Source organism: Tachysurus vachellii, chromosome 17 (genome assembly GCF_030014155.1).
Source record: "Tachysurus vachellii isolate PV-2020 chromosome 17, HZAU_Pvac_v1, whole genome shotgun sequence".
Classification (NCBI taxonomy): Eukaryota; Metazoa; Chordata; class Actinopteri; order Siluriformes; family Bagridae; genus Tachysurus; species Tachysurus vachellii.
The window spans coordinates 17,984,310-18,010,749 of NC_083476.1; the positions used below are offsets into that span (position 1 = coordinate 17,984,310).

The 26,440-nt window shown below is 37.3% G+C and overlaps 1 protein-coding gene across 1 annotated transcript in view; it reads right to left on the minus strand.

The window, feature by feature from the left end:
• pcxa (pyruvate carboxylase a) overlaps positions 1-26,440 on the minus strand; it is a 134,397-nt gene that overhangs the window by 93,474 nt on the left and 14,483 nt on the right. The window contains exon 8 of the mRNA XM_060890880.1: positions 11,535-11,653. Within this exon, the coding sequence (XP_060746863.1) occupies positions 11,535-11,653 (119 nt within the window). The remainder of the gene's footprint in view (positions 1-11,534; positions 11,654-26,440) is intronic.

Here is a 26,440-nt window from a genome sequence, read left to right on the forward strand (position 1 = left end):
AGAGAGCCCACCCACAAGCCAGCACTGAAAACAAACACGAATGGAGATGGCTTGGGGAAACGTAAAGTAAATTTTAAAAAAGTACAGAAAATAAATTAAATTCACACATGCAGTATGAGACCATGGGGAATAAGCCAAAAAATTCTCATCTCTTTTTAAAATCAACCTTCTTTAAAACTAGACTTCGTATATGACTCCCTGAATGAATCACACCGTCAGAGGTACTGCAACAGTGGCACGGCAGGTTAAAGACAACTGAAATTCATCTTCCACAGCAGCTACAAAAGACAAATTTACCATCTGCAAGTCACCCTGACCTAAAATCTGCTTGCGTTAGAGGCTACACCATTTGTGCTTAACAGCAGCATGACTTCCTTCCAATCGATACAGAGTCTGAAGATGCATGTATAGCACCTGGCTGCAGAATACACACAATGGAAACAAGGACGTTTGCTATTACAGGTGATTTGAACCCCAGTATTCACAAAAAACAGACAGACATGTATAATTAACATATACACAACACATTATATATACACACACACACACAGATATATATTCAATTAATTTGTTTAACGCTTTTAACAATGGACATTGTATCAAAGCAGCTTTATAGACCATAAGAAACAATATTAATTTTTTTTGTATTATACAAAGATTAATGTTATCCTAAATAAGATTATTAGATTTATATTTAAATGTGTTTTGTAAGTATTTATCCCCAATGAACAAGCCTGAGGTGAGGAAAAACTCCCTTAGATGGAAGAGGAAGAAACCTTGAGAGGAACCAGACTCTAAAGTGAACCTCATCCTCATTTGGGTCATTTCTCAGTTTCCCCTGTCAATCATGGTGACACGAGCCAACCATTGGCATCTATGACCTCTTATATTCGGAAGAGGAGAGATAGCTCAATGTGCCATCTTTTAAACTCCTCTTTTTTGAAAAGAGAAATATCAAGTACAATTAATTCTACAATCTGAAACATTCCAGTACCACATTCACTGTTGCCTTTTTTTAGTATCTTAAATGCAAATGATGTTTGGGGGAAAAAATAAGTACTCCTTGTTCTCTTATAAGTTTCACAAATTGTACATAAATTATGACTGATGCTTTTGCCAAATCCACTTTTTCAAGCCAATTTTTTTTAGGCTACACATTATTCATTGCTGTTCCTCACAAGGCCGAGAAGGGAGCTTTTTAAACAGACCCTGTCACTGCCAGTTAGCAAAGCCACATGTTTTGATCTTCAATGATTATGCAGAATAAACAGACAAATGAGAGCTTTAATGAATTAGGAACATTATCCAATTTTATCTGGCTCTTACATTTTTGTTTCTAAATCAACAATGTTTAAATTGACTGGCAAATATTACAGAGGATAAAAAGCACAGATGCAGCTATCAGACACCCATTTCTGAAATCTGCCGCTTTAAACGGATCCTATTAAATCTCCCGGCTCAGTATAGATGATTTTACCCCGATTATCTTTATTTATTTATTTATTTTTAGAAAAGGTGCGTCATCATTGCTTTATCGCTTCACTGCTATGCAATATCAAGGTGTTGCATGATTTGATTTGAAGCAAACGGATTATCTCAGGTCCATGTCTACACACAGTCTGGGAGCAGCTGTGCAGATTTGGATTATGATTTTAGAAAATAGAAACTCACTCGATGTTTACTAGACGCATCCTCCGGAAACGTATTTGAAATAGTAATGCCAAAATAAATAGTCAATGTCCGTTCTGGTACACCGCTGCTTTCTTACTTGTGTTCAACACTGCGGGTTGACGAGCCTTAAACAGGTGAGAAGTTAAAAAGTGAATAATAGTTTTCATTTCTGACATTTTTAATATGAGATTTAACAATTTTCCCTTCATTTGACTTCACCCATACTGGTGGAATGATGCTAATGACATTTTTCTCTTAAAGAAGAAGGGAAAAAAAAAAAATCACTTTCTACAAATATAGGTATAATACAATCACTGATGATCTGTTGAATTGATATTTTCCTTGTGTGTTTGTTTGGAAAAGTACTTGAACACACTTAAACCTAAGACATCCAAGCAGAACCAAAGTGTGGTGAATTCAACCACGAAGAAGGAACTGATTAGTTGTATATATTTTATAAATATTATTTATAGTAGCTCTGGCTGTGAGATAAGTGAGATTTTTAATATTAAACATGCTAGTTCTAAAACGTTATCGTTCCTGTAGTACATGCATAATAAAATACATTGTGTAACAAAGATGATTGTGTAATATTTAGTCTAAGAGTCTCTAGTGTCAAGACTTTTCACTTTCCTAACGTGCCAAGCTACATTTTTTGGTTATGTTTATACTTCAAGACGGAAATAAAGAAAAAGCTAGTAAGAGGGGGGGAAGAAAAAAAAAAAAAAAAAAAAATTTTTTTTGCCTCAAAAACAGTCCTGATTAAATGTTAATAAAACATAAGAAACGTCCAATATGTTGCTCATGAACATTAATGCCAGTGTACTGGTAAAAAAAAAATTAAAGTCTGCTATCAAAACGGGAATCTGACCTTTTCATACACAATGGACAAATGAATTATTATATTGCAACAGCTCTGATTTAAAATAAATCAGGACTCTGTTGACTTTGTGTTAGTAACATTACACTCTGTTAGTAACTACATAAAAAAAAACTTAAATCCCTGAGTGTCTAATTTCATTTGAGCTTCATATTAACCACAACTGTGGAGTGAGAGTTTATAGACACATAATGCTGAACATAGACACAACAAAACAGAACAAAATTCTATTTCCTGGCCTGAATAAATACATGAAATATTGTCCTTGTTGACAAATTTCTGGGTATAAGCAGAACACCACAATGGACTGAGCTTAAAATACAAAAACAAATCAAATTCTGCTTTGCATTACGCCATAAGGCACCACTACAGTGTGAAGCATTTTCATACATCAGTATGGTCCATGAATTGTTTGCACTAATAGACAGTAAAAAAAACATGAATGGATTTTTAAATGAATACTAAAACAGAAGTTAAATGTCACAGTGAAACCATAACTGATCCATAAAAAACATGGAACACCATTCAGTCAGTACATCAAGGTGCTTAAAAGACAGGAAACTGCCTACGCAGCATACCAACCATGCAGAAAGAAAAAAAACAACAGTTTCTTTAAATAATATATTTTTTTTAAAAAGCCTGTTGGATCAAAAACCTGTGGATTAAAATGCCAGCCTCGCATAGCTAGTGCTCAAAACTCCAAGACCAGAACCAAGCTGGTTACACGGCAAGAGATGTTAAGTAGCCCTGAACTGCAGTTATGTGTCTGTGAGTCCCAAGCTTCTGCCGTCTCGTACTTGTTTTATTTACCGTACTTGCAGCTGATGAACTTTGTTATCCAGCTTATATTTTTCAGTGTCACTTGGCAGCTTGCAACTTGTCCTTTCCTCAGCTGGCTAAGTGCCTGCTTGCTTTGCATATAAAGAAACACGCCAGTGACCACAAATTTACATTTACATTTACATTTACAGCATTTGGCAGACGCCCTTATCCAGAGCGACGTACATAAGTGCTTAAATCTCTAACATTGAATACATTAATGCTGGATCACTAAGTTACATACTTAAGATACCATGAGTTTAAAACATTTGTTCAAAGTTACAATGAAAGTGTCAAAGGTGTGTTTTTTTTTTTTTTTTTTTTTTTTTTTTTAAAAATGCAAAAGATAATGAAAGAAGTGCTAGTTGAAGTGTTTCCAAATTGATGCAAACCCAACAATCCCCAGCACTCTGTTTTTGTCTCTGAAATACAAAGAGGAGTGTCAGATCATTCATAATAGGCAGCCGTGCCGGACACATTCTCAAAATCTCCGCTATATTACAACACTTTTTTTTTTTTTTTGGATACGTGATTGATGGCTATAATACTGGAAATAGCAGGCTGGCCGAATAGAAAAGCAGGGCTGCTGGGAGAAAATTAAATTAGTAGTCAGGGAATAAACACAATATGTCTTGCATGTTAGCGTTACTAAAAACAGGACGAGCAAATGCACATTAAATCCCCTCTACCTCAAACTGATTCTGCTGCTTCGGTTTTTTTTCCCCCCCAAGGACTACACTCACCGGACAGAACAAATCAAGATCACTTCCTGGAGCTTGTTGTGTAATAAAGTAAAGCACGAGTAGACTGGATTGATTAGTAATAAAGAAGACATTAGTTATATTTATCCAGTCTAATGATATAATAATAATAATCCAATTTTCATTTTATAAAATGTTCACATACACCTGAATTGGAATAGATTCAACTGACAGTAAATCCTAACACGATGTCTAACAAATTAAAGAGGACGATCCATTTAGTAAGTCGCAGTGGTGTCTCTGTGATTTAATTAAAGTAGAATAGAAAAATTTCTAGGAAAAATAAAGGCTAAGAGAAACTTGAGCTATTATATCAACTTATTAGTTGACTACATTTATCACACTGAACAAAAGGTTTTTTTTTTGGTTTTTTTTTTAATACAGGAGTCAGTCACACCAGTGAGCTCATCTCAGTTTTTGCTTTAACTATGAAAAAGTCCTTCAAATTGGGTTGAAGGCCATAAAAAAAAAAAAAAATTTGTTGGTTTGGAGTTTTTTGTTTTTATCATGCGTGTAGCTGGGCGAGTGGTAAACTGTTAGATAGTTGGTTGGTTAGTTTAATAGATGGTTAGTTTCCTTTATTTAACCAGGATAAAAACTCAGAGGTTACATGACCATTAAAGCCAGGTACAGTGTAGGCTTTGTTAAATGGTACTTGTTTTCCAAATTTAAAAACTACAGTATATAAAATGGTACACATGTTTAAAAAGAATTTCCATGGACTCCATAGGACTAATGTGGATAAAACCACTTGGAAACATTTACGCCATCTTTGGTGCTCAGCTTTGTGCTCGGGTCATCGTCAGTGAACATTTGACGACTTTGTCAGGGAGAAATTAAGCTGACCTAATAGTTCCTCAGGAATTCTTGGTTGCACAATTCCACTTGACTATAAACGGTTGTAAAAGGTTTTCAGTTCGCAAAATGTTTGAAGGTCTCTAGTACATACTACAAGCATTTTAAATGTTTTATTTTTATTATTTGCATAATCACATGTTTGGCTCACTTTAACCCACACGTGTTAAATTATGTTCATTTTAAGAAGAGTAGATGAAAATCAGCAACTGTAAATGCACTAAAGATTTAAATGGAAGAACACTGATATGTAATATCTTGAATCTGTTTATTTTCATAAACAGATGGCTTTGACATGTTTTTCTTAAAGAAAAACCCTTAAAATTGTAATTTGAAAAACAATCAAGTTGGTTTTTATTCCTTATCCAGCCTGAAGCAGACCATGTGAGCAGAGATTAGTTTCATAATACAAAATTATATACAGAGAGAAACGAAGAAAAAAAAAACTTCAGAACTGGAAAAATGTTGCTGTACAAGAAATATACAAGAAAATAATCATCTTCTGGGTGGTAATGGTAATTGTACATGTGTTTGTCTACATCACACCACCATGTTATTTTCCTATAAACTTTAAACTGGTTTAACATCAGATTTGTGATTTCGCCTCAGATGACTGCCGTGGGAGTTAAAATGAAAGATTTTTTTTAAAGATAAAACTAAACTTTAAGATGTTTTTGATTCTTGTCTTCACTTCGAACTTTCTAGTAATGTCCAACAACACCTTCACGGTCTCAGACTTTTTAATAAAAAAAATAAAAAAAATTCGGAAACACCTGGATGCACTTGAGAGGTATAACAAACATGTACCTGTATCTTAACATTCACTTGGTAATGTAATCTATCATTTTACCCTCCTCTTTTATGAGCGAGGGGATGTTATGTTGTAAATGCCAGGCTGGATTTGTGACTAATAGAACATCCGAAATTACACATTCAAACACTATCCAGGCAGCTCTCATCAGCATCGGTGCAAGATGAATACAGCAGTCACGCATATGTAAATGCGCCGAATGATGGAGCAATAGGGAGCAGCTGGAGCGACGCGATCGGAGAGAGATGTTGAACCTAGCATGCTTAAACAGGTGGAGGCAGTAAAATTAGTTATTGTGAACACATGATGGAAATTTTCTGGGCAGCTGGCATCAACCATTACTGCTCCAATGGCAGAATGTGACAGAGTGGCCGAGGGTAATTGTTCTTAATTATTGTAACCAAATGAAGGTCACATCACAGACGCAGTAACTACCACGGGGAGGGGAAGAGGAGGCCATCAGCATACAAATACACCTCAGGGTCTGTGTATACATCTCATTTTTTCTGAATCGGGATTTACCTTTCAACACCCCTCCCCCCTTTCCGCACATCCCTGCCCCACCCCCACACTTCTACTATTTAAACCAGCATTATACCCGAGGTAATATTTTTAGTTTCTAGTATAAAACTAGCCAAAAATAAATTATACATTCCTATCTACCAGGTAATTGCTTCCTTTTTTCTGATAAACATTATAGCTGCGATAATATCAGCAGATCTATCGAAATGGGAGACTTGGAAGCAGATCTGTTAACCTAGCTTTCAAATATTTGCTAGTTACTGTAGCAACTCTGTTTCCTGCTAGTTTCAAAAATTAACGTGACTTTAGATTAATTAAACATACAAATTAGAGCCGATAAGAGTTACAGCCTGCATGTTGACCTTCATTTGGAATCTCTAGCAAACAGCCTAACTAGCCTATAGGTGAGGTACTGTGAGGTAAATTGTTAGCGAATAACAAGCTAGCTAGACACGAACGCTACTAAATGATTGCTTTAAAATCAACACATTTTATTCAAGTCTGTTTCTATGATTTATCAGGCTTGCAAATGCAAGATGCAGTTAATTACAAATTCAAATTATAACTAACAAAGTGCTCGATTATTATTATTACATGCTGCATTTAGAGCTTAATAAAGAGCTTTTGATGCTTTCTAGTCAGTCAGAAAACATGTTGGAATCAACGGTTGCAAAGTCTAGTTGATGGGAAAATTGTTGAAATTGAAAGTATAATCATCTCTGTACCAAAAAAAAAAAAAAAAAAAAAAAAAAAAAAAAAAAAAAAAAAAAAAAAAAAAAAAAAAAAAAAAAAAAACTTTGATAGAACTGAATTCTATCAAATTCTATCAAACAAGCTAATAGCCTGCAATTAAAAAAAAAAAAAAATGCTAGCATGCTACAGGTACAATATAAGTTACAGTGGCATGATAAATTAGGGGAAAAATACATCTGTTGCACATTCTTTGATCTTAGTTTTCTAGAAAAAGATTTTTTTTTTAAATCTTAATTAGTAGTTTATTAATAGAAAGTGCATCGCCATCTTCGTTTGACCAAAGTGTCCTCAACGTACCCGACACAATAATTACGACTTCTCAGAACAACAGATTAAAAGCAGGCATCAGGACATGCAGAGCTCACATCCAGGCTATTAGATTAATATCTAAAGGTTTAATTGTAAAACAGGAATTTTTCACTGTATTCTTTTATGTTTTACGTTTAAACATACTACATTTCACAGTGATGCAACACACTTACAAGCTACTCAAATCTAAATGTAGCATAAATATGCATATAGCTACATGTAATCTACTGCACTATAGAGAGAAAAAAAAAAGCAAAGAGGAGATGGAACAAAAGGTTCCCAGATTTAAGTACTTTTGGTTTGCTTCTTTTACTTTGTACTAATGCACTTAGTCAACTAGCTTGTCATACACGGTCATGTTTTGCTAGCAAAGATATTGTTTGCCTAGCTGTTTCGGTTTCTGGAGACTTAAGAAAATGGCAATTTTCCTTGTCAGATGGGCTGTCATATTTATGATTTGTCCATGCCTGTAGAATAAATGTTGTAAAAAAGTAAATACATGCCGACTACAAGATACTCAAAAAAATCCATCAAAGCAAAAGTTTAAAAAAAAGAAGAAAGAAATCACATGAATAAAATCTAGTCCTGACAAATTAAAGCAGCAGAAATTCCATCATTCAAAACACTGCCATGGTTTTGAATCTTCCATGCCAAACGTTGACTTTTTTTCCCTGTAAAAGCCAAGGTTGAAATTTCACTTTAGTGTGTGGACCTTAAAAGAATGCAAAAGACCTGCTTCAACCTGTTCATGCTTGAATAAAACCAGCTGTCAGGCAGTTTATAGAGTGAGTCAGTGGGGAGAAAGAAAGAAGGAAAAAAAAAAAAAGCCCGGTTAGGCCGTACAGGTTTCACCCTCAGTTTGAGGTGTGGAAATAGTAACATTCTGTGACGGTGGAAACACTCGTTGGGCCTCGAACTTGGCGGACGTGGAACTGCAAATTAGACCTGACAGTTTCAATTTCAGGTGACGAGACAGATATCTATAATGAATGAAGTACTATTGCTTCTGCACACGTTCGGTGAAGTTGCTGGGCTGGAAAATTGAACATACATAAATAAATAAATAAATAAATAAATAAATAAATAAAACAAATGAAGGTGATCTCTGCACGGCACGGGTTTGTACGCAAGGATGTGTATTTGCATCCTTCAAATAAGTCTGCTGGGGTTTTTTTATTTATCTTCCCAAGAGCCAGAGTTGCCTTAGTTTAATTACTCCTATTTATCACCAGGTATTAAGGTATGCTTAGTTACAGAGAAGAGTTCAGACAATAATTACAGACAGTCTAATACAAAATCGTTCAGTGGGGAATTTAAGACCTGGAAATATGTATAAATAAATACTGTTCTTGGGTGCTCAGGTATTGATATTCTATACCAACCTGATATACTAAGTATCATAAGCCTAGTGTATTTTTGTACACTAATAAACAGAGTATGAAATGATAGCAATCTGGATGTGTTTCACAATTAATGATTTCAATCAAAAAAAGCAGACAGACACCAAACTGTGCTCTGAAAATATGTAATGGAGTAAACAGTATCTTCATACAATGCAAGTAACCTGATAAACATTGTATTGCTTGTAAACAGAGACTTTAATAGACAGCACAAGGCTGAGAAACTTGCATCAGCAACATGGTATTTATATATGAGTGCCAGTGACAGAAACTGTCGCACATAGAGAGATAGACAGACATAAGAGAGAAAGAGAGACAGCACTGAGCAATCATTTCAGCAAGCACTGAGCTACATCACTGTCTATTCGGTCACGTCTTAAAAAGAAAATTCAGCCCAGTGTGTTCATTTCTAGCCTAAAACATCTGTTCGGATCTTGCATTTAGTCAGTCTGGTGTAAGGCACCGCCAAAAAAAAAAAAAGCTATATGATCAGTCAGACATAATATGTATAGTTTACATAATGACATTAAAAAAACACCTCAGTTTGGTTTTCCTTCTGTGTCGTCAGCTCTCTGTGTACGATTTCATTCAGGCTTACGAAAATCTATGCTGAAATCACGTTAGACATATGAAAAGGAATTGCGTTAAATGTTCCTCAATACAATCATGAGGAACGGATATATAGGTTTAAATTAAGTCAATTAGTTTTCACAGTGCAGTGTTGGTCAACCCGAGCATTCATTTAGAGGCTGTAGGAGTTATTATACAAGGCATGACAAGGTCATGTTGAAAAACCAGGCATTTGCTTTAACAGCCAGATATCTCCAGATGCCTGAGAATTAAAACTGCATTTGTCTTGTATAAAGAATTGAGAAGCAGCACTGATTTCTTGAATAGATCAAGGATTTCTTCCTGCAAGCTAAGATGTCATTCTTTTGGTTTAAATACAGTTTAACAGTAGCCTAAGTATACATCAATCCTTAAACAATTTGTTTTCTGTGCCAGAACTGACTGTTACTGCACTGAGGCACAGAGACACATGAAGCACTTGTGTAGCTCCCTCCCAGTCTGAGAGCAGGAAAGATATTTATATCCATATTGTTACCATCGAGATCCACTTACTCTGCAGTCTGCTTCAGACTCACTCCTTCCCTTGCTTAATTCCCCCCCAGGAAAAAGGGAAACACTATAAATCCTATAAAACGGAGGATTTCATTACCTCGTTTACTGATTGGAATTTCATCCTGCATCCAAGCACGTACATATCAAATCAACCAAAACATTAATTGTCGCACGGGGCGGATTACAGTGTTACAGAAAGAGCTTAGAAATAATTTCAAAAGTTATGCAGCTCTAATTGCAGGCTGATAAAATGTCAGCGAATATTTCTTAAGGAGTTCTCTAGAGCAGAAAACGTGGCTTTGAGAATGGAAATGTCAGGCCTTCAGCCTGGTGCAAGATGATGCGTTTGATAAAGCAGTCGCTTGAGTGATGTACGCAGTTCAGTGGCTCTCACACCGGGTTGCTTTCGCCAGTCCACTGACAGCTGTGTGACACGACCAGAGAGTGTGTTTGGACAGAGAAAGTAAAAAGGGGAAAAAAAAAAAAGGGAAAACTTTTTTTATATAATACTGATTTACTGATGACAAAGTAATAAATGGAGGTCAGTCGACTGCTGATCTGCTGCTCGAACCGGTTGAAAGTTTCTATGCTGACTGGTGCCAGTTAATCAAGTCCTAATTATCATTCATTTTAAAATGATTTGTATTGTATTGAATGTGATACTTCAAAACCTGTTTTTAGCCTAGTGTTTTTTTAGGGTCAAAATATTCAGGGTTTCTTTCTTTTTCAGCCAAAAAAAAAAAAATTAAAATAAAAAAAAAAAAAAAAAAAAAAATCAAGATTGTTTTTGGCTCCAAAGACAAACTTTTCCAACTTTAGCTCAGTCAAACATATCATGATTGACTCGATTTCACATTATTAAACTCAATGTCCCCATTTGCCCTGACAGAAAGCAATGGCGCTGTGCATCGACTGTCCACTAATACAACTGTCCACAAAATGTCCACAAAAAGATGCACCAATTTGAGAGGAGAGGAGATAAAGGAACAGTGCGGGGCTTCTCGGACACGAACACAAAGCAAAGTCGGTTAAGTAAAGTAATTGTTCCTTGGGAGGAAGAAGAAGAAGGGAAGGAGGAGGGAAAAAAAAAAAAAAAAAAAAAAAAGCAGACGGCTGTTGAAACGTGAAGCTGCTAAGCAAAATGTGTGAAGGTTCGCAGGTCTTCACTGGCATATAGAGCTGCTTTAGGCAGCTATTTTGTTTGCGAGTTCACACACTGCCTCTTTCCAAAATGCCTAACCGACCCGTTTTGTGTTGACGGAGTGGTTTTTAATTACCATGTTTGCTTGCAAGATCACACACAATCGTTAACAAAACTTTTTTTTTTTTTAAAAAACCATTTTGTTTTCTATATTATATGACACCAAGACTATTGGCAGTTGTCAACGTCAATCAAGCACTTTAGCATGCCATGAATCCGACTTCCTGTTTCAGAAGGAAATACATTAACATAGGCAACTACTTACAGATAAGACAGTATTTCAGGAAACTAACATAAAATATGAATTATACTAGTCCTACATACAAAGTTTAGGGAGCAAGCAGGAGGACATAAAGACATTCGTTCCGCTCTGTGCTCTGAACACATGTATGAATCTGTGTGTGTTATTGTGTTATTAGTCTTCACTCACTCTGTGATCTCCTCAGTAACTGTGTGCTCCACCTGGAGACGGGAGTTCACCTCGATGAAGTAGTGCTTTCCGTTCTTATCCACCAGGAACTCGACTGTGCCGGCGTTCTCATAGCCAACCTGAGAGAAAGGAAATAGATTTAAAGGCCGCACACTGCTAAGGCAATTAAAAGACATAGATTAGAGTCGTAGAGGCTGTCTGCTAAACCAGCAAACTTAATTAAGACTATCACGGCTCCATTAGTGTCCGACAGTATCGGGTAAAGGTAACGCTGCCAGAGTTTATTTCAACAAACTTAATGTAGCTTTATGTTTGCGACAGAAATATTAGCGGATTTCATTCAGAGTGAAAATATTGCCGGACCCTTAAGGCAATGAGATGATTAAACATTTAGAGCTGACCTTTAAAATTGCTGGCTGGCTAGGAGCATGATTATAAGAAAGAGGAGAGACCAGAGCAGGCTGGAGCACAGTAGGTAATCTGTTACCAGGTCATTCCCCCCCCAACCACACCGGAGTCTCTCACGTGCCCAAACCAAGATTGCACAGAGATACAATCAGATAGAACTTGAGCTTCTCTCAGCAGACTGCACCTTCACACCTCTCTGATCACATGACTCAGCTCAAGCCCACAATCAGCAATGTGTAGAAAACACAGCTGGCTCCAACACAACAATTACAATAAACTCCCCCTAGATAAATGAATCTCGGATTATATCTCGGTGTAAAAGTCGGGTGTTGGCAATTAAAATTGGCGCTTGGCCTGATAACTTTCCGGTGCTGTTAACTGGAAGGCCCGTGTGGTATTGCAGGTGTGGTGAAGGCTTCCTTATATACGTAGCTCAACATCATACAGGATTCAATTACTAACTGGTGTTTCCAATTGTGAAATATTTGAACAGCCTTCTTGTTCTCCAAAACTAATAAGGGTCTATTAACGTGACCTCCTGACAATAGGAAGGAAGCCCAAGTTCATAATTCAGCAATTCTGTAGAGGTCCATTACAGAGACACCGGGTGTCTATTAGCGCATGAACAGAGAAGAGACTAGTCTGAAATGTGTTATTCCACTTAGAGCAGAGCAATTTGCCAACGATTACAATTTTAATGCTTCGGAACGTCCAAAGTCAAGTTTTTGCTAACGTTCTTGAAAAACGGTAAACAGCTGTTCACTCACCAGTTTGTCCTTTTCTCTGTCTTGGAGTTAATGAGACAAAAATACAGCTTGTCTTTTTACAAAGAAACCATAAAGCATAAAGTCTTGAAGGCTCTCATGCTAGGAAAAAGTGCTGATCTTCCCATAAAGTGTTATGTATACCAAAAGGTTCTAGGTTTTACTTTTTTAAAACAAAACTTTAATATTTAGCTTAAATTGTGTGAAACATCCACCACAGAAGTCGCCACAAATGAGCTGTCGCTATAAAAGCAAGAAAATATTCACATAAGCTCTTTAATATAAACGCAGGAACCCAGCGTTTCGTTTACAGCTTGACCTACTGTCCTAGCTGGGCTGTTAAACCAAATAAATGTAGATTCGTGAATCAAAAAACACACCACAAAGGAAGAACGTTTGCTAAACGTGATCAGATACGTTCTATCACTATCTGGACATGTCAGGTCTTAAAAATAAATAAATAAATAAATAAATAAATAAATAAAAATAAAAAAAGAGAAGCAGTCAGGTGAGATTATTGAAGCATCGTGCAAATGTGGTACACAAGTCATGGAAACTAAATGACGTCAACGGTTAAAACACAGCCATAAAAAAAAAAAATAAATAAAAAAATAAAAAATTACTCTGCTTCCTGAACAGCAAACGCAAAAGCCTTTGTCACACATACATTAAAAGCAGTCAAATTCTTTCTTCACATATCCCAACTTCAGAGGTTGGGGTCAGACATGATACAGCACCCCTGGAGTAGTGAGGATAAAGGGCCTTGCTCAAGGGTCCAACAGTGGGAGCTTGAACCCCAATTCTCTAATCAATAACCCAGAGCCTTAACCACATGAGCCGCCACTGCTCCACAAAACAGGGGAGAGCATGAATGCAATCCCCCACTAACAGAAAAAGTGCAATCGAAATTATGACTTGTCAAAATTCTGACTTCTAATTTGGTAAAGTCAGTCAAGTGCAGACTCTGATACGAGTACAAATCTCGTTCACATTCACAGGCATCGATGCACAATTCAAATGCAACCGAACTTACACCCCCTACTACATTTAGTCTAGGGTTCACGATCCGGATGATAGCTTCCACAGATTCTTCATGCAAACTGTGAGCTTTTTCAGACTAAACTGAAAGCCTCCCAATCTAGTAGGCTAGTAGCCTGTGCCTAATGTTGCCTTAGACTACTGTTCTTGGCTAACAGAAGTTAAACATGGTCTTCTACTCTTGTAGCCCATTTGCCTCAAGGCCCGACATATTGAGCACAGTGAAACGCTTTTCTGTTGACCACAGTGAGTTTTTTGAGTTAAGATAGCCTTCTTGTCAGAATAAATAAGTCTGGATATGCTTCTCTTCTGACTTCTCATCATTTACACGTATGGCTATTTGGCAGACACCCGTATCCAGAGCGACTTACATTTCTCATTTTTTATACAACTGAGCAATTGATGGTTAAGGGCCTTGCTCAGGGGCCCAGCAGCAGCACTTTGTAGGTCCTGGGATTTGATCTCACAACCTTCTGATCATTAGTCAACATTAACTACTGAACTTACATTAACTTACCTCATTATCAGAAAGACATTGAGTGAAAATAATATGTACATTGTCAAAAACACTTAAATAAATATAAGTCTATAAAATCTTGGACAGTGTATTGATGTGAAACTGTTGTCTTCCATGTGATGCAAGTTCAAGTGAAACACCACAGTGTACAGCAAGTCTCAATGAGTCCTTAAAATCCTGCTGAATCATGAGGTACAGTTTTTCTCAAAAGAATGCCAATATTCAATAAACACACAAACACACACACAAAAAAAAATTCTGCATCTTTGCCCATGTTTGGATAAATGTTATTTTAATCAAATGATATTAGAACTCTGGATTTTGTAGCTCTTTGTCTGAGAACACATGACATTGCTATGGTAAAAGGGCAGATTGACTGAATGTGTGTGAACAGACAGGTCTAATAATGAGTCTTAAAAAGAAAAGGAAAAGGTGGGGGGCTAAGACAAGGCTGAAGATGAAGATGAGGACAGATGGCATTCCACTGAGAAGAATAAGAAGGGGGAAGGGGGCATGGGAAATGAGTAATTACAAGTTTCACAGCTTGATGCGATTTGTAATTACCTCACAGCATCCACAGAACCAACATATCTGGGTGATGTGAAACACTCCGAAGTCAAGGGAGGTCACACGGAGGGATGCTCAAGCAAGGCTGAACGAAAAAAGGATGGATAGAAAGAAGGATGGAGAGAAGAAATGATGAGAGAAAGATGAACAAGTAATGAAGACTAAAAAGCACAAACAGTATCACCATGGTCAAATGAAAATAAAATTCAATCTGGTTATTGATGGTCAACGTAGCTGGAGATTTTTCTAGTTCAGCCTTCAGAGAGACAAACACACACACACACACAGAAAAAAGTAATGTCAAAGAGCTTAACGCAGGCGTGGAACGAAGAGTATTAAACGGATCCATGTCAAGGCTGAGATCCCTAACCGGTGTGCAAGACAGAGCTGCAGCTGTCACCATAGCAACTAAAGCCACAAGCCTAGTAAAATGGACTTCCATGGGAACCCCACCAGTGCCATTCCACCCAGCTCAAACCACCACAAATGTTTCAAACGTCACTTAATTATAAGCTCTAAATCAAATTTTCACCACTTGAGTCGAAAAAAATAAATAAATAAATAAATAAATAACTACATTGTGTTGCTGAAATGGCAACAACAAATGATGCAATTTATGAAGCTTTACCTCCCTGAAAAAGGAAAAAAGAAAAAAAAAAAAAAAAAAAAAAAAAGCTGCACACCTACAGAGTTCAGAGATAATCTGTATCGTGTTTGTAAGCAAGACATTCATCTTGCTTCGTAATGCAGTCACCTTTTCGAAAGGGACACAACAGATAACTCGAACGGCGGCACAGAGCGCAACCACAAGATTTGGAGTGGTGCATTTTCAATTCCCCTGTTTCATGAAGGCTACACGTTTTCTTTCGCGCCGTTGCACCGAGACGCTAGGAAAACGCCAGGCCCGTCTTGGGGGGTAAGAGATTAAAATCAGTCTGTGGTACATCAAATTTCCTGCCAATCACTGTAGCACAGAGCTGCAAGTCAATTAAACAACAAGGCTCACAGGAGAGAGATGGAGACAGAAACACCAATAGAGGGGTAATAAAAGCAGAAGTGGATCGTTGTTCAAGGTCAGAGGGTTGACTAATCTCCATTATACAGCACAGAGCACCCATAATTCTAAGTAGCACTAACAGAGCAGAAGGTTCTTAATCAGAGTTCATATATAAAGAGTTCATACATTTAATACAGTATACAATAATACCGTTCCAAACCTATGTCCAAGTTCATTATAAACCCCTATAGCTTCAGAGCTCAAATCTGATTGGATGAAGGCGGTGAACAAGAAGTGATACATGCACCTATTACCACCACATCACACCGGATGAGGACAGCTGGAAAGAAATGGAGACTTGCCCTGAAGATGGACACCATCTCTATAATAGTAATAATGAGCGGCTATGAGCTCATGTATGTGGAAGAGGGCAGACAGCACTTTACTCCAAGTGTGGAATAAAAAAGATGACTGAAGTCATGTGTCCCGTATCTCGTGTCCTGAACCGATATGTCACTGAGACATGACTTGGTCTGTTTTGGAACATCCTGAAAGGTTTCAGTTTGGAGTAGTACAAACATTTCCCAAAAAGGGGAGAATCAAGAGAGCACCAGGCTCAGGCTAGAAGAGAGAAAGACTTTATTAAAACGGAGCACTATGAAGTACAAACACAAAACTGAGGCTAGTCCATTGTGCCCAAAAGCACCCTCATGCATGATAAAAATCACTAACACACTCTTGTGGCTTATTGCTTTAATTAAACATGTTTGGCTTTGTCGGATATGAGCAGATGATGAAACTTGAAGGTTGTGTGCCACATCACACATACACACACGTACCTAATAAACTGGCAATTCAAAGGATCTACAGTTCAGCCAGTAGCTGTACTAAAATCCCAGTGAAAAAGAGACCGTCTTCTTTCAGCCAGGAAGTAGCCAAACTCACACAACATTATGAATCACACTCACTGATTCAACATGATTCAATACGGAACTCAATATGTGATTCATTGTTTTGACATGTATTTGGAGAAAACCATTTCCTGCCACGCCGCTGCTGGACAAAGACAGATTTCAGTAAATTACTGGGGACTTGAAATGGTGGTGCTGACTTATAAATCACACAGCAACGTTATGGAGGAGAAACTAATGTTTAAAAAAAGTCAAAACCTTACCGTCTGGATGTTATATTATATACATACACACATACATATACAGACAATATTTAGAGGACCAAAATACACTTTTTGCCTAATGATATACCTTTTTAAAAAAAGATCTAACTAATATTCTCTTGTTATTGATTTTATAGTTAGTAGTAATTAGTGAAATATTATGGGAAGGTACATCATCATCATCATCATCATGATGCCCAGTATTGCAAAATCATAATGACGCGAGACACAAAAGCTACTCAGGAGTTCAGCATTAAAGATTACTGTTTAATAACTTCCTCATAAGGACGTACTTTCAAATACATTTTGCATTTTTATACATGAACTAAAATCAGAACTAAATTATAGCAACACTAAAGAGGAAAATAATAAAATCGTAAAAGTAGACTAAATTCATGGCCTGTCTGAAATGCTATATTAAAGCAATAAGAACACATAATAAAAGAGACTAGAGCAGCGATAAAGTTCATACTAGAAAATGTGCCATATATCTAGCTTTTCTCTAAGAAAACAAATTAAGGGTCGCATGATTTATAAACCGTCTCAATCCTATTTTCTTCCATTCAAATATTTCCCAAATGAACACATGCTGCTTTTATGCTTATATTTTGAAAAGTTACAGGAAGTCACACTCAGACAAGTTACAAGTAAATTGATCTGTGATATTATTTTAATGTATTTGACGTACAATCCCTAACCATGCATTACAATACATCTATCAAAACATTTTACAGTTTTCCCAGTTCATCGAGCTTTGCTAAATATACATGCGTTGTGTTTCAATTCACACAATTATGTGTGTGAAAAAAAAAAAAAAATTATATCATACTTAAAACATACCATAAGATGTTTTAGGTTCCATCCTTCTGGACTTGTGGTTTAACATAATACAATAGAACATCGACCACAAATCATAAGTACATTGCAACATAAACCATAAGCACATGCGTTCTCAAAGGAAGAAAAGTAGAATAAATAAATTAAATAAAAAGGGCAAAACAGCCACAGCCAAACAATTTAGGTTCATGTTGACTTCTCATTCTGCGCAACATGTGGCATGTATTACCAGATATGAACCCCCATTTTTTTTAAGCATATAGGCCTTAAAATTTCACATATCAATGTTCCCTTATGGCCAGTAAGTAATATATTCCTGTTGTAGAAAATCAAATATCATTTTATGCCACAGTTATGAAATTGTCTGTGGTTTAACAGAGATCCATTTAAGAATAATGTCCTTACAGGCAGCTTAAGCAATGAGATTAAACGACCTTTTATATGAAGCATGCTTTATATTATTATCAGTAATACCTAACAAAATCTACAGTGGATTAAAGTCACATTCTGTATTAAATATTAGACTTACTCATCTGCAAATCTCTACCCAATAAGCTTCAATATATCTACATATAATGGACATTTTTGAAATGTTATTTACTTTGAGACTCAGCGCATGTCAACAATCATGAAGACAGCAAAAAGTCTTAAAATCTTCAGTGATTTACAGTTCGGGCTGGATATTCGCCGACCTTGTGAAGGTCGCTATAAAATCTTCCGTAGGTATGGAACATATGCAAAGAATATCTTCCGAATATCTTCTGCACATGCATGCAATATCATGCTTTGTGTTGCGATGCATCAAACTACCCTGTTGTATACTTCGGATTATCCTACAATACCACAACACTTCCCACAAGACTCATGCTGTCGGTGCGATGAATATTAATTTCACAGTCTTGACCGGTTTTACGCTAAATAGCACATTTCGTGTGACGATATAACAAATCCGAACCTGGAACCTGTATTTATTCTGGCTGAGTCAGTTTTCTATAAAACAAACCAGAAAGAAGTTTAAGAAGGTTACTTAGCAGCAACTCATGGGGAAAAGGGAAAAAAAATAAAAATAAATAAAAAAAGGCAAATATTTCTTAAGAGAAATTAAAAAAGAAACAAAAAAAAAAAACAAATAAATAAAATACTAGATATTTAACTTAAAAATAAATAAAAAAAAACCTAGATGTATATTTCCTGAAGAAAATGAGTGGTGCTTGCTGTAGCAAAACTAGTCCCTGACCAGACAAACAGGGTGCCAACAATTCCAAGTATGATAGATAGGGTGCAAAAGGCCCGGAACGGCGCTAAACGTTTGAACAAGTAGATAGATGAGGTGCCAATACTTTTTTTGGATGCAAGTGGATAGATAGGGTGCCAATACTTTTTGATGCAAATATGTCGAATTCTCCAAAATGTGCTTCAAGATGAAATACAGTGCTTACTCACAAATTGTCAAATAGTGGTGTTGGGCTCAAAAGGTGTAATAGAGGTTTGTTTTTATTTCTTTCTAGCACAAACAAAACCATAAACTCAGGAAAAGAAAAATGTATTGTGTGGTTGAAAAAACTCATCTGGAAAACTTAAAATTCGGAATGCTTGTTTGTGTTTATGTTGGCCTCTTGACAGTCATTTTAGAGACACTCCCCAGCGGCCAGTACAGCTAGATAACTCTCTTGTGCCAAGATATAAAAGGAAAAATAAATAAATAAACGCTGTAAAAGCAGAATCCCCACAGGCAGCACTTTTCCACTATGGAGTAACTTGTTACTGGTGACGGGGATGAAGCCGGATGCAGAATTAGCGCCAATGCTCCTGGACAGGTCTGTAAATTCGATCTGAATAACGCGTTGATTTGTTTGCTGCCTATACATGAATCAAGCAGAAAAACAGCGAAGACGCACTCGATCGTTCTCATGAATCAGCAGGAGTCGAATTCTACACGTTTACGGTGTTAGAACTCGACTCTCGAGCAGCTGAAAGGCTGGGTGGACTTGAAAGCGATGCCAAAGTGATGTCTTAACAGCGTCTGCTAATGCCGACTCTAGCTGAACCGCTGTATATTTAGAGGGCTGAGCTTCATGTACATGGGAAGGAATGCAGAGGTGGATGAGCAATTGAGGGTTAAGGGTCTTGATCAGGGGCCCAGCAGCGGCAGCTTTGTGAACATGGGATTCAAACTCACAACCTTCCAATTGGTCGTTCAACACCTTAACACACTAGGCTACCACATAAAATATAGAATTTTTTTAACCTCTAGCTAATTTTGAGTAAATGCTGACAAACCTTGTTTAATGCCTCACCTGTGTAACGCTGTCTCACCTGAGCAGATATTGTACATCAAAACTAGACTTCGGAATAGTTTATCCAAGGTCAATCATTTGTAACTGAAAAACAATTTTTCTTTCCATCACAAGAACGAAATTAAATCAGCTAAGCACTAAAGAAAAAGACGATTTCAAACAGATTCTAAAAAAAGTGAATTTAACCAATAAATGACATGGCAGTGGAACCAGCGGCAAAAAAAGATTAAGTAACGTTCTGCAGCATCTGGGGAAAAGTGCATAAACATATTCTCCTGAAAAATGTGTCCAGTGTGTGCGGAGAACCGTTCAGCATTGTTCAGTGTCCGAAAAGGGTCTCCATTTAACCGCTGCTGTAGCCATAACACATGCTGCTTTGGTAAACTACTCAGAGCTTCAGACATCAAACCACGACACAAGTGATTAGCAATTTGCCTCAAGAATACTGAACCAATCTTGTTAGTAATGGAAGGGTTATGAGGAAGAGCCCTGAATAAAATGCTAAAAGAGGCTTTAAGAGGCTTCGACGGTCTGAACACTGTGTCAGCACAGAGAAATCTGCGAAGCCTGGCCAAGTGTTATCTCCATCCTAACTTTCCTCTTCCCTCTCCTCTGCCATATGACTAAACAGATGGGGGAGGCATTTCATTGCTCTCGCACTCTCGGTCTCTCCAAATCCCCTCATTTCTCACTTATGCAAAGTACATGCGCATACACACACACAGTCCTGCCGCTACACACAGGAGCATTGATGGAGAGGTGTTTCTCAGATCTAATCAATAAACAGGGAAGATTGAGGGAATGCAAATGTTCCTGGACATTTCTTCATACCCATGCATGCATACATGGGTTTACATGTACTACTACCTGGTTAGAGATTGGAGACAAGCACAGCTGCATAAATAAGACGTTTATAAATACACACAGTACATGTTCATATAGACTCTTATTTACTAAATCAAATTAAAATGATAAGTGTTAAATTATGCACTGGTATCTTGACCTTTTATATGTATCTACTAAACGCATAAATTGCTGTTTATTTCCTTTGCCGAGCCTAAGCATCCTTCCCTAAATACGTAAGCAGGAGTCTGAGCTAAGCAGAAATCTTTGTAACCAGAGGCGTGATCCATATCTTGCTTAGAATTCAGCAGAATATGTGAAATGTCACGAAAAGCGATCAAACTTCTGCATTAATTTACTGTATGAGGTGGGCTTACCTACATTTAGAGTATAGACCCAGACCCCACACACAAAGTGACAGCACCACCACACACACCCCACCACTACACTCGTTGCTCTGGTTAAATCTCTGGCACCCTCGCACTCTGTTCTTAATTGTTTTTAACTAAAATCATCACCTTGTGCTACTTTTTCTTTAATTAAAAATGCCATAATCAAATACTGCAATATAGGCCTAAAGGAAATTTCAACTGTTGTCATGGTTACATCCCAAAATGGTTACACACATTGAGGAGCTTTAATTACGAACTGTAATTCAAAATTGTTAGGATCAACATATTCGAAAATAAGTGGTTTCTTTTGCCGTGGTCATGGTTTAAATGATCAAAATACAAGTAATGAAACAAAGAGAAGAGGCCAAGCAGATGAAGTTAAGTTTGCCAGAATGTGTAGAAAAATATTTAAATACACAACTACACACACACACACACATCTACAGTACGGAGCAGAATACACAGCACACACAACTCTCCTTCACGGTCACTTAGAGAACAGAAACTGCCAATAAACACTACAGACCATGACATTTCCAAATTGACAAAAACAGGAAATCTAAATGAGCTGATTAAATGAGGAATGGAAGACCATTAAAAGTAGCGCAGACATTTTAACACTCAAAAACAACCTTCCTCCAGCCTCCAGCTCAGAAGAATACCCTTCAGTCTGGAGTTAATGAATTCTTCCTGTTGAAAGCGGCTTTACAATAGACTCTTTTTAAAAGCAATGCACTGACATTTTTACCTTACGCAAGTTTCATTTACTGATCATTAGACGATTACCAGAAATTGGCTGCAAACATTAAATGGCCAAGATTAAGCTGCGCCTTTCAATATGACTCATCCGATAGATTCTGAAAGGGCTTTACAGAAGCGCAAGGCACAACAGCTCTCCGGAAATTATTTAGTTTTTTTCTATTTAACAAGTGCCGTATTTGCGCAGACCAAACAATGTTGCACAAACTTTAAGAATTTTAAAAGGATGACTAACTGTTGCTCATTTCATCTTTCATATACATTATTTAAAAAAAGAAAAGAAAAGAAAAAAAAAAATGCATGGTGAATATTCCTTTAATATGGGTTTTAATGCAGTGGAAAGTGTAAAATGTCCAAGCTTGATCACTGAATGGTGGACAAACATTCAACCCAAGTGCACAGAACAAGCACTTTCCATATATAAAGAACGTCCTCTAAAGCCACTTCTGCATTAACATTTTTTTACTTTTTCTGCTTCTTCATGAAATTATCCAACCAGATGCATGAACTCACAGAGATGTAGCTCTTCATGACCCTGAGGAACAATGTGTTCTCAGTAATTGACTGTAGTGCGTTTGCTGGTGCTAGATGTGCTGGTTGGAGTATTTCTGAAGGTGTTGATCTCCTGGGGTTTCACACACAATTTCTATAGAATGGTGTGAGGAACAAAGAAAGCTTCCAGTGAGCAGAATTTCTGTGGGTGGTAACACCTTTTTTGACAAGAGATGGACGAGGCTGGACATCCAGACTGGTGCAAACGGTCAGCAAGTCTATGTTCTTTATATTAACATTTACAGTCACAGCATTTAGTAGACACCCTTATCCAGAGCGACTTTCGCTAGTCTACAGATGAGTACATCAATACTGGTACAGGAGGTCAAGGTTTAAGTATACACCCTGATGAGCAGAAAACCTTCCCAGAATGCACAGCACATCAAATCTTGAGGCTACGACTGTACCTGGGACGTTAATTTTGGAATTAGGAACATGCCGATACAGCAGAGCAAAGTGGCAATGACAACTGACTGTTCTGACTGGACAAAAACAATGTTCTGACTGGAAAAAAACACCACAATTCTCACACTAAACATGGCTTAATGACTTGCTGACATTTTATTTTGAAAATACAGTTTAAAAGAGTAGAGTTCAAATGGGAAAATTATCATTTACACAAGAATTAAGTAGATAACTTGCATTTTAACATTATGTTAAAGCTAGGGTCTCCGATTTTAGAGAAATGCTTCAGAAAACTGAGTCGGGCTGAAAACTAAACAAAAATCAAAACAAACGTGTAGCCAATGAGCAGAAAGGGGCGTGTCTTGTCAATATGTGCGGAGAGAGTGTTCAGTGCGCATGTGTGACATTAGCAAAAAGCGGTTTTAACATTGACGGAGGGTAAAAACAAAGAAAGAAAGTGAAGAAAGGCTTACGATAAGGTAAGAAGTAGGACCCGTGTTAATATAGGATCAGCTTTCCAGCGCTGGAGAGAACTGAAGGAGCGGGAAGTAGGCACATATTCACAGATTGGAGTTTCCTGAGTCAATAACTCCTGAGCTAAACGCTGTTACTACACAAATAACACCTCTTTTTTATCGTAGTAATGTAGAGAGGCAGCTACAACCGCATTTTGCTAGTAAGTGTTTAGCTCAGGAGTTACTGACTCGGGAAAATCCAATACGTGAATATGCGGCCAACTTTACTTAAGATGCCGAGGCGCTTTTTTCCTTCTCGATAGGTGAGTAACGTTGGTTTTGCTTTGTTACACAGAACTAATATATCGTCCTTTGCATGATTATACTTGTCATTTTTGCTTGTTTTGTTGATTGCTTTATCTGCAATCGTATTGTTCTTCCCCTCAGCTATGAAAGACATTTCTTTCCATTAGTTGCCTGGGTTACGCATGTACGTGTGGGGCGGAGCTATCAATACAGGGGTGGGACCCATTTGGGTTAGGGGCATGTTTGTTTTGGTGATTTTGTGTGTCAACATTGGCTTTGAAAAATCAGAGACCCCACCTTTAACTGACAGTTTGTAAACTTGTCAGTTTGGTTACCTGGAGATTGATTGGCCTGCACCTTGGAGGTTTCCTTCCACAGCTAATACATTTATCAAATTTTTAGCCCACAATATTTAAACCCTGATAAAAAGAAATGCAAGAATCTATGAATATGCAGGTCAAAACTGGAAACACCCCCATTTCCTCTAAACATTCCAATTCAATCCTTATCCTTAAAATGCTGAATTGTGGCAAGACAAAAAAAAAAAAAAAAGCAAGAGGTCATGTTAGAAAAAATCCAGCCCTCTATGCATAATCTACAGACTGAATTGTACAAACAGATGTCCTCAGACCAGCAAAATCAGGGAATTAATGTGACAGAAGAGTAACTGCAGTTATCCATCTGGTTTAATTTGGATTATTCACATCCACCCAAGCACATCAACAAACTAAATATTAATCCAGCTGTAATGGAGAGATGTTTGTTATTTTTAAAGCAGAGCCAAATCTAGCAAAACGGTTCACAACTAGTGATGTTTGAAAGTTAGTAGAGTTATCCTCTAATAAATTGTGTATCGATCCATGCTCGGTTTAAGTCTGGTTCATGTGGTCAACATAAGCTTATACAAAACATCCTCTAAATTAGTTTTCTTCCTGCTTGTAGTGCGTAAAAAATAAATAAATAAATAAATAAATATTCATTAACTGGATAAATTTACATTTTTTGCAGCACTTTAATCAATTTGAGCTACATGCTAATCGATATCTATGTTTATATAGGGACTCATTCAGGCAAGACATTTTTGAATAATGGGGTATATAATAGACATCCAAATAAAGGTCTGAACTCTAGAGACAGTTGCTGACTAACATACTGTACACTCAGAATGGGTTTTGATCCCGGCAGTAGAGTTAGACAAAGTCCATAAAATACAGAAGGAATGTTGATAGCTTAAATATAAAAACAGGTTAATGGTTAAAAATATACTATGTGTCAGTTACTATAAGTCTCATTAAATAGTGCGGGATTTTTAACGGAATATATTAAATTTAATACACTCACTCACACTCACTCATGTTCTACCGCTTATCCGAGCTACCTCGGGTCACGGGGAGCCTGTGGCTATCTCAGGCGTCATTGGGCATCAAGGCAGGATACACCCTGGACGGAGTGCCAACCCATCACAGGGCACACACACACACACACTCATTCACTCACGCAATCACACACTACAGACAATTTTCCAGAGATGCCAATCAACCTACCATGCATGTCTTTGGACCGGGGGAGGAAACCGGAGTACCCGGAGGAAACCCCCGAGGCATGGGGAGAACATGCAAACTCCACACACACAAGGCGGAGGCGGGAATCGAACCCCGACCCTGGAGGTGTGAGGCGAACGTGCTAACCACTAAGCCACCGTGCCACCTAAATTTAATACATTTAAATAAAATTAATTTCATTGAATTAAAGTTCAATGAAACTATATTCATTGATCCCCCAATCGTTAGACTTCTTTATTTGTTGCTATGGTTCCTGAGCTGAAGCTTGAAGTCAGTTTTGATGTCAGGTCTGGAAAATGTCTAGAAAATACATCTTTATGCAAATAAATCAATATTAAGCAAAGTTTAACGCTGATCCTTTGTAACTCAATATGCAAGTAGGTTTTATTCCATTTGTGCAATCTCCGTCCCGACAATATCGATCATTTATGGTAACGTGGTTATTGTATATTCAATGTTAACGCCAAGCTCTTAGATAAGGGTGGTGTTAATTTACAACATGGCTGCCCTTCTGTCCCATGGAGACAATCAGGGAAGTGATTCCAGTCCCAAGCTGGGTGCAGAGCCAAGGAGGGTTTAGTTGTCTATTGATATGCAGAATAAAAACCATCTGAAATACGGCCAATTTATCATTACATTACATACGAATTATATTACATTTCCAGATTTCTGTTTATTAATTACAATCCCTCATTGTTAAAACGCTGAATAAGTCACGTGTGTGTGTGGGGGGGGGGGGGTACAAGAATTCCGATACAGCACATCGTATATTGTTCCTAGCAACATACTAATGGAATTAATAAGAAAGACATTCCATATCTAAAGTGTGCTGCATTTAATTGTCAACTCCTGCCTTTAGTTAGAGCCATAAACACAAATTATAAAGCTATACACAGAACCAAAAACATGTAGATGACTAGAAGCTGACTGGAATATTTAGCATAATGAGTGTGAGTGTGTGTGTATGTGTGTGTCTGTAGTAGTAGTAGTTATGCGTCTCACATCGGGTGTCTGTACGTTATCTCTACACTAG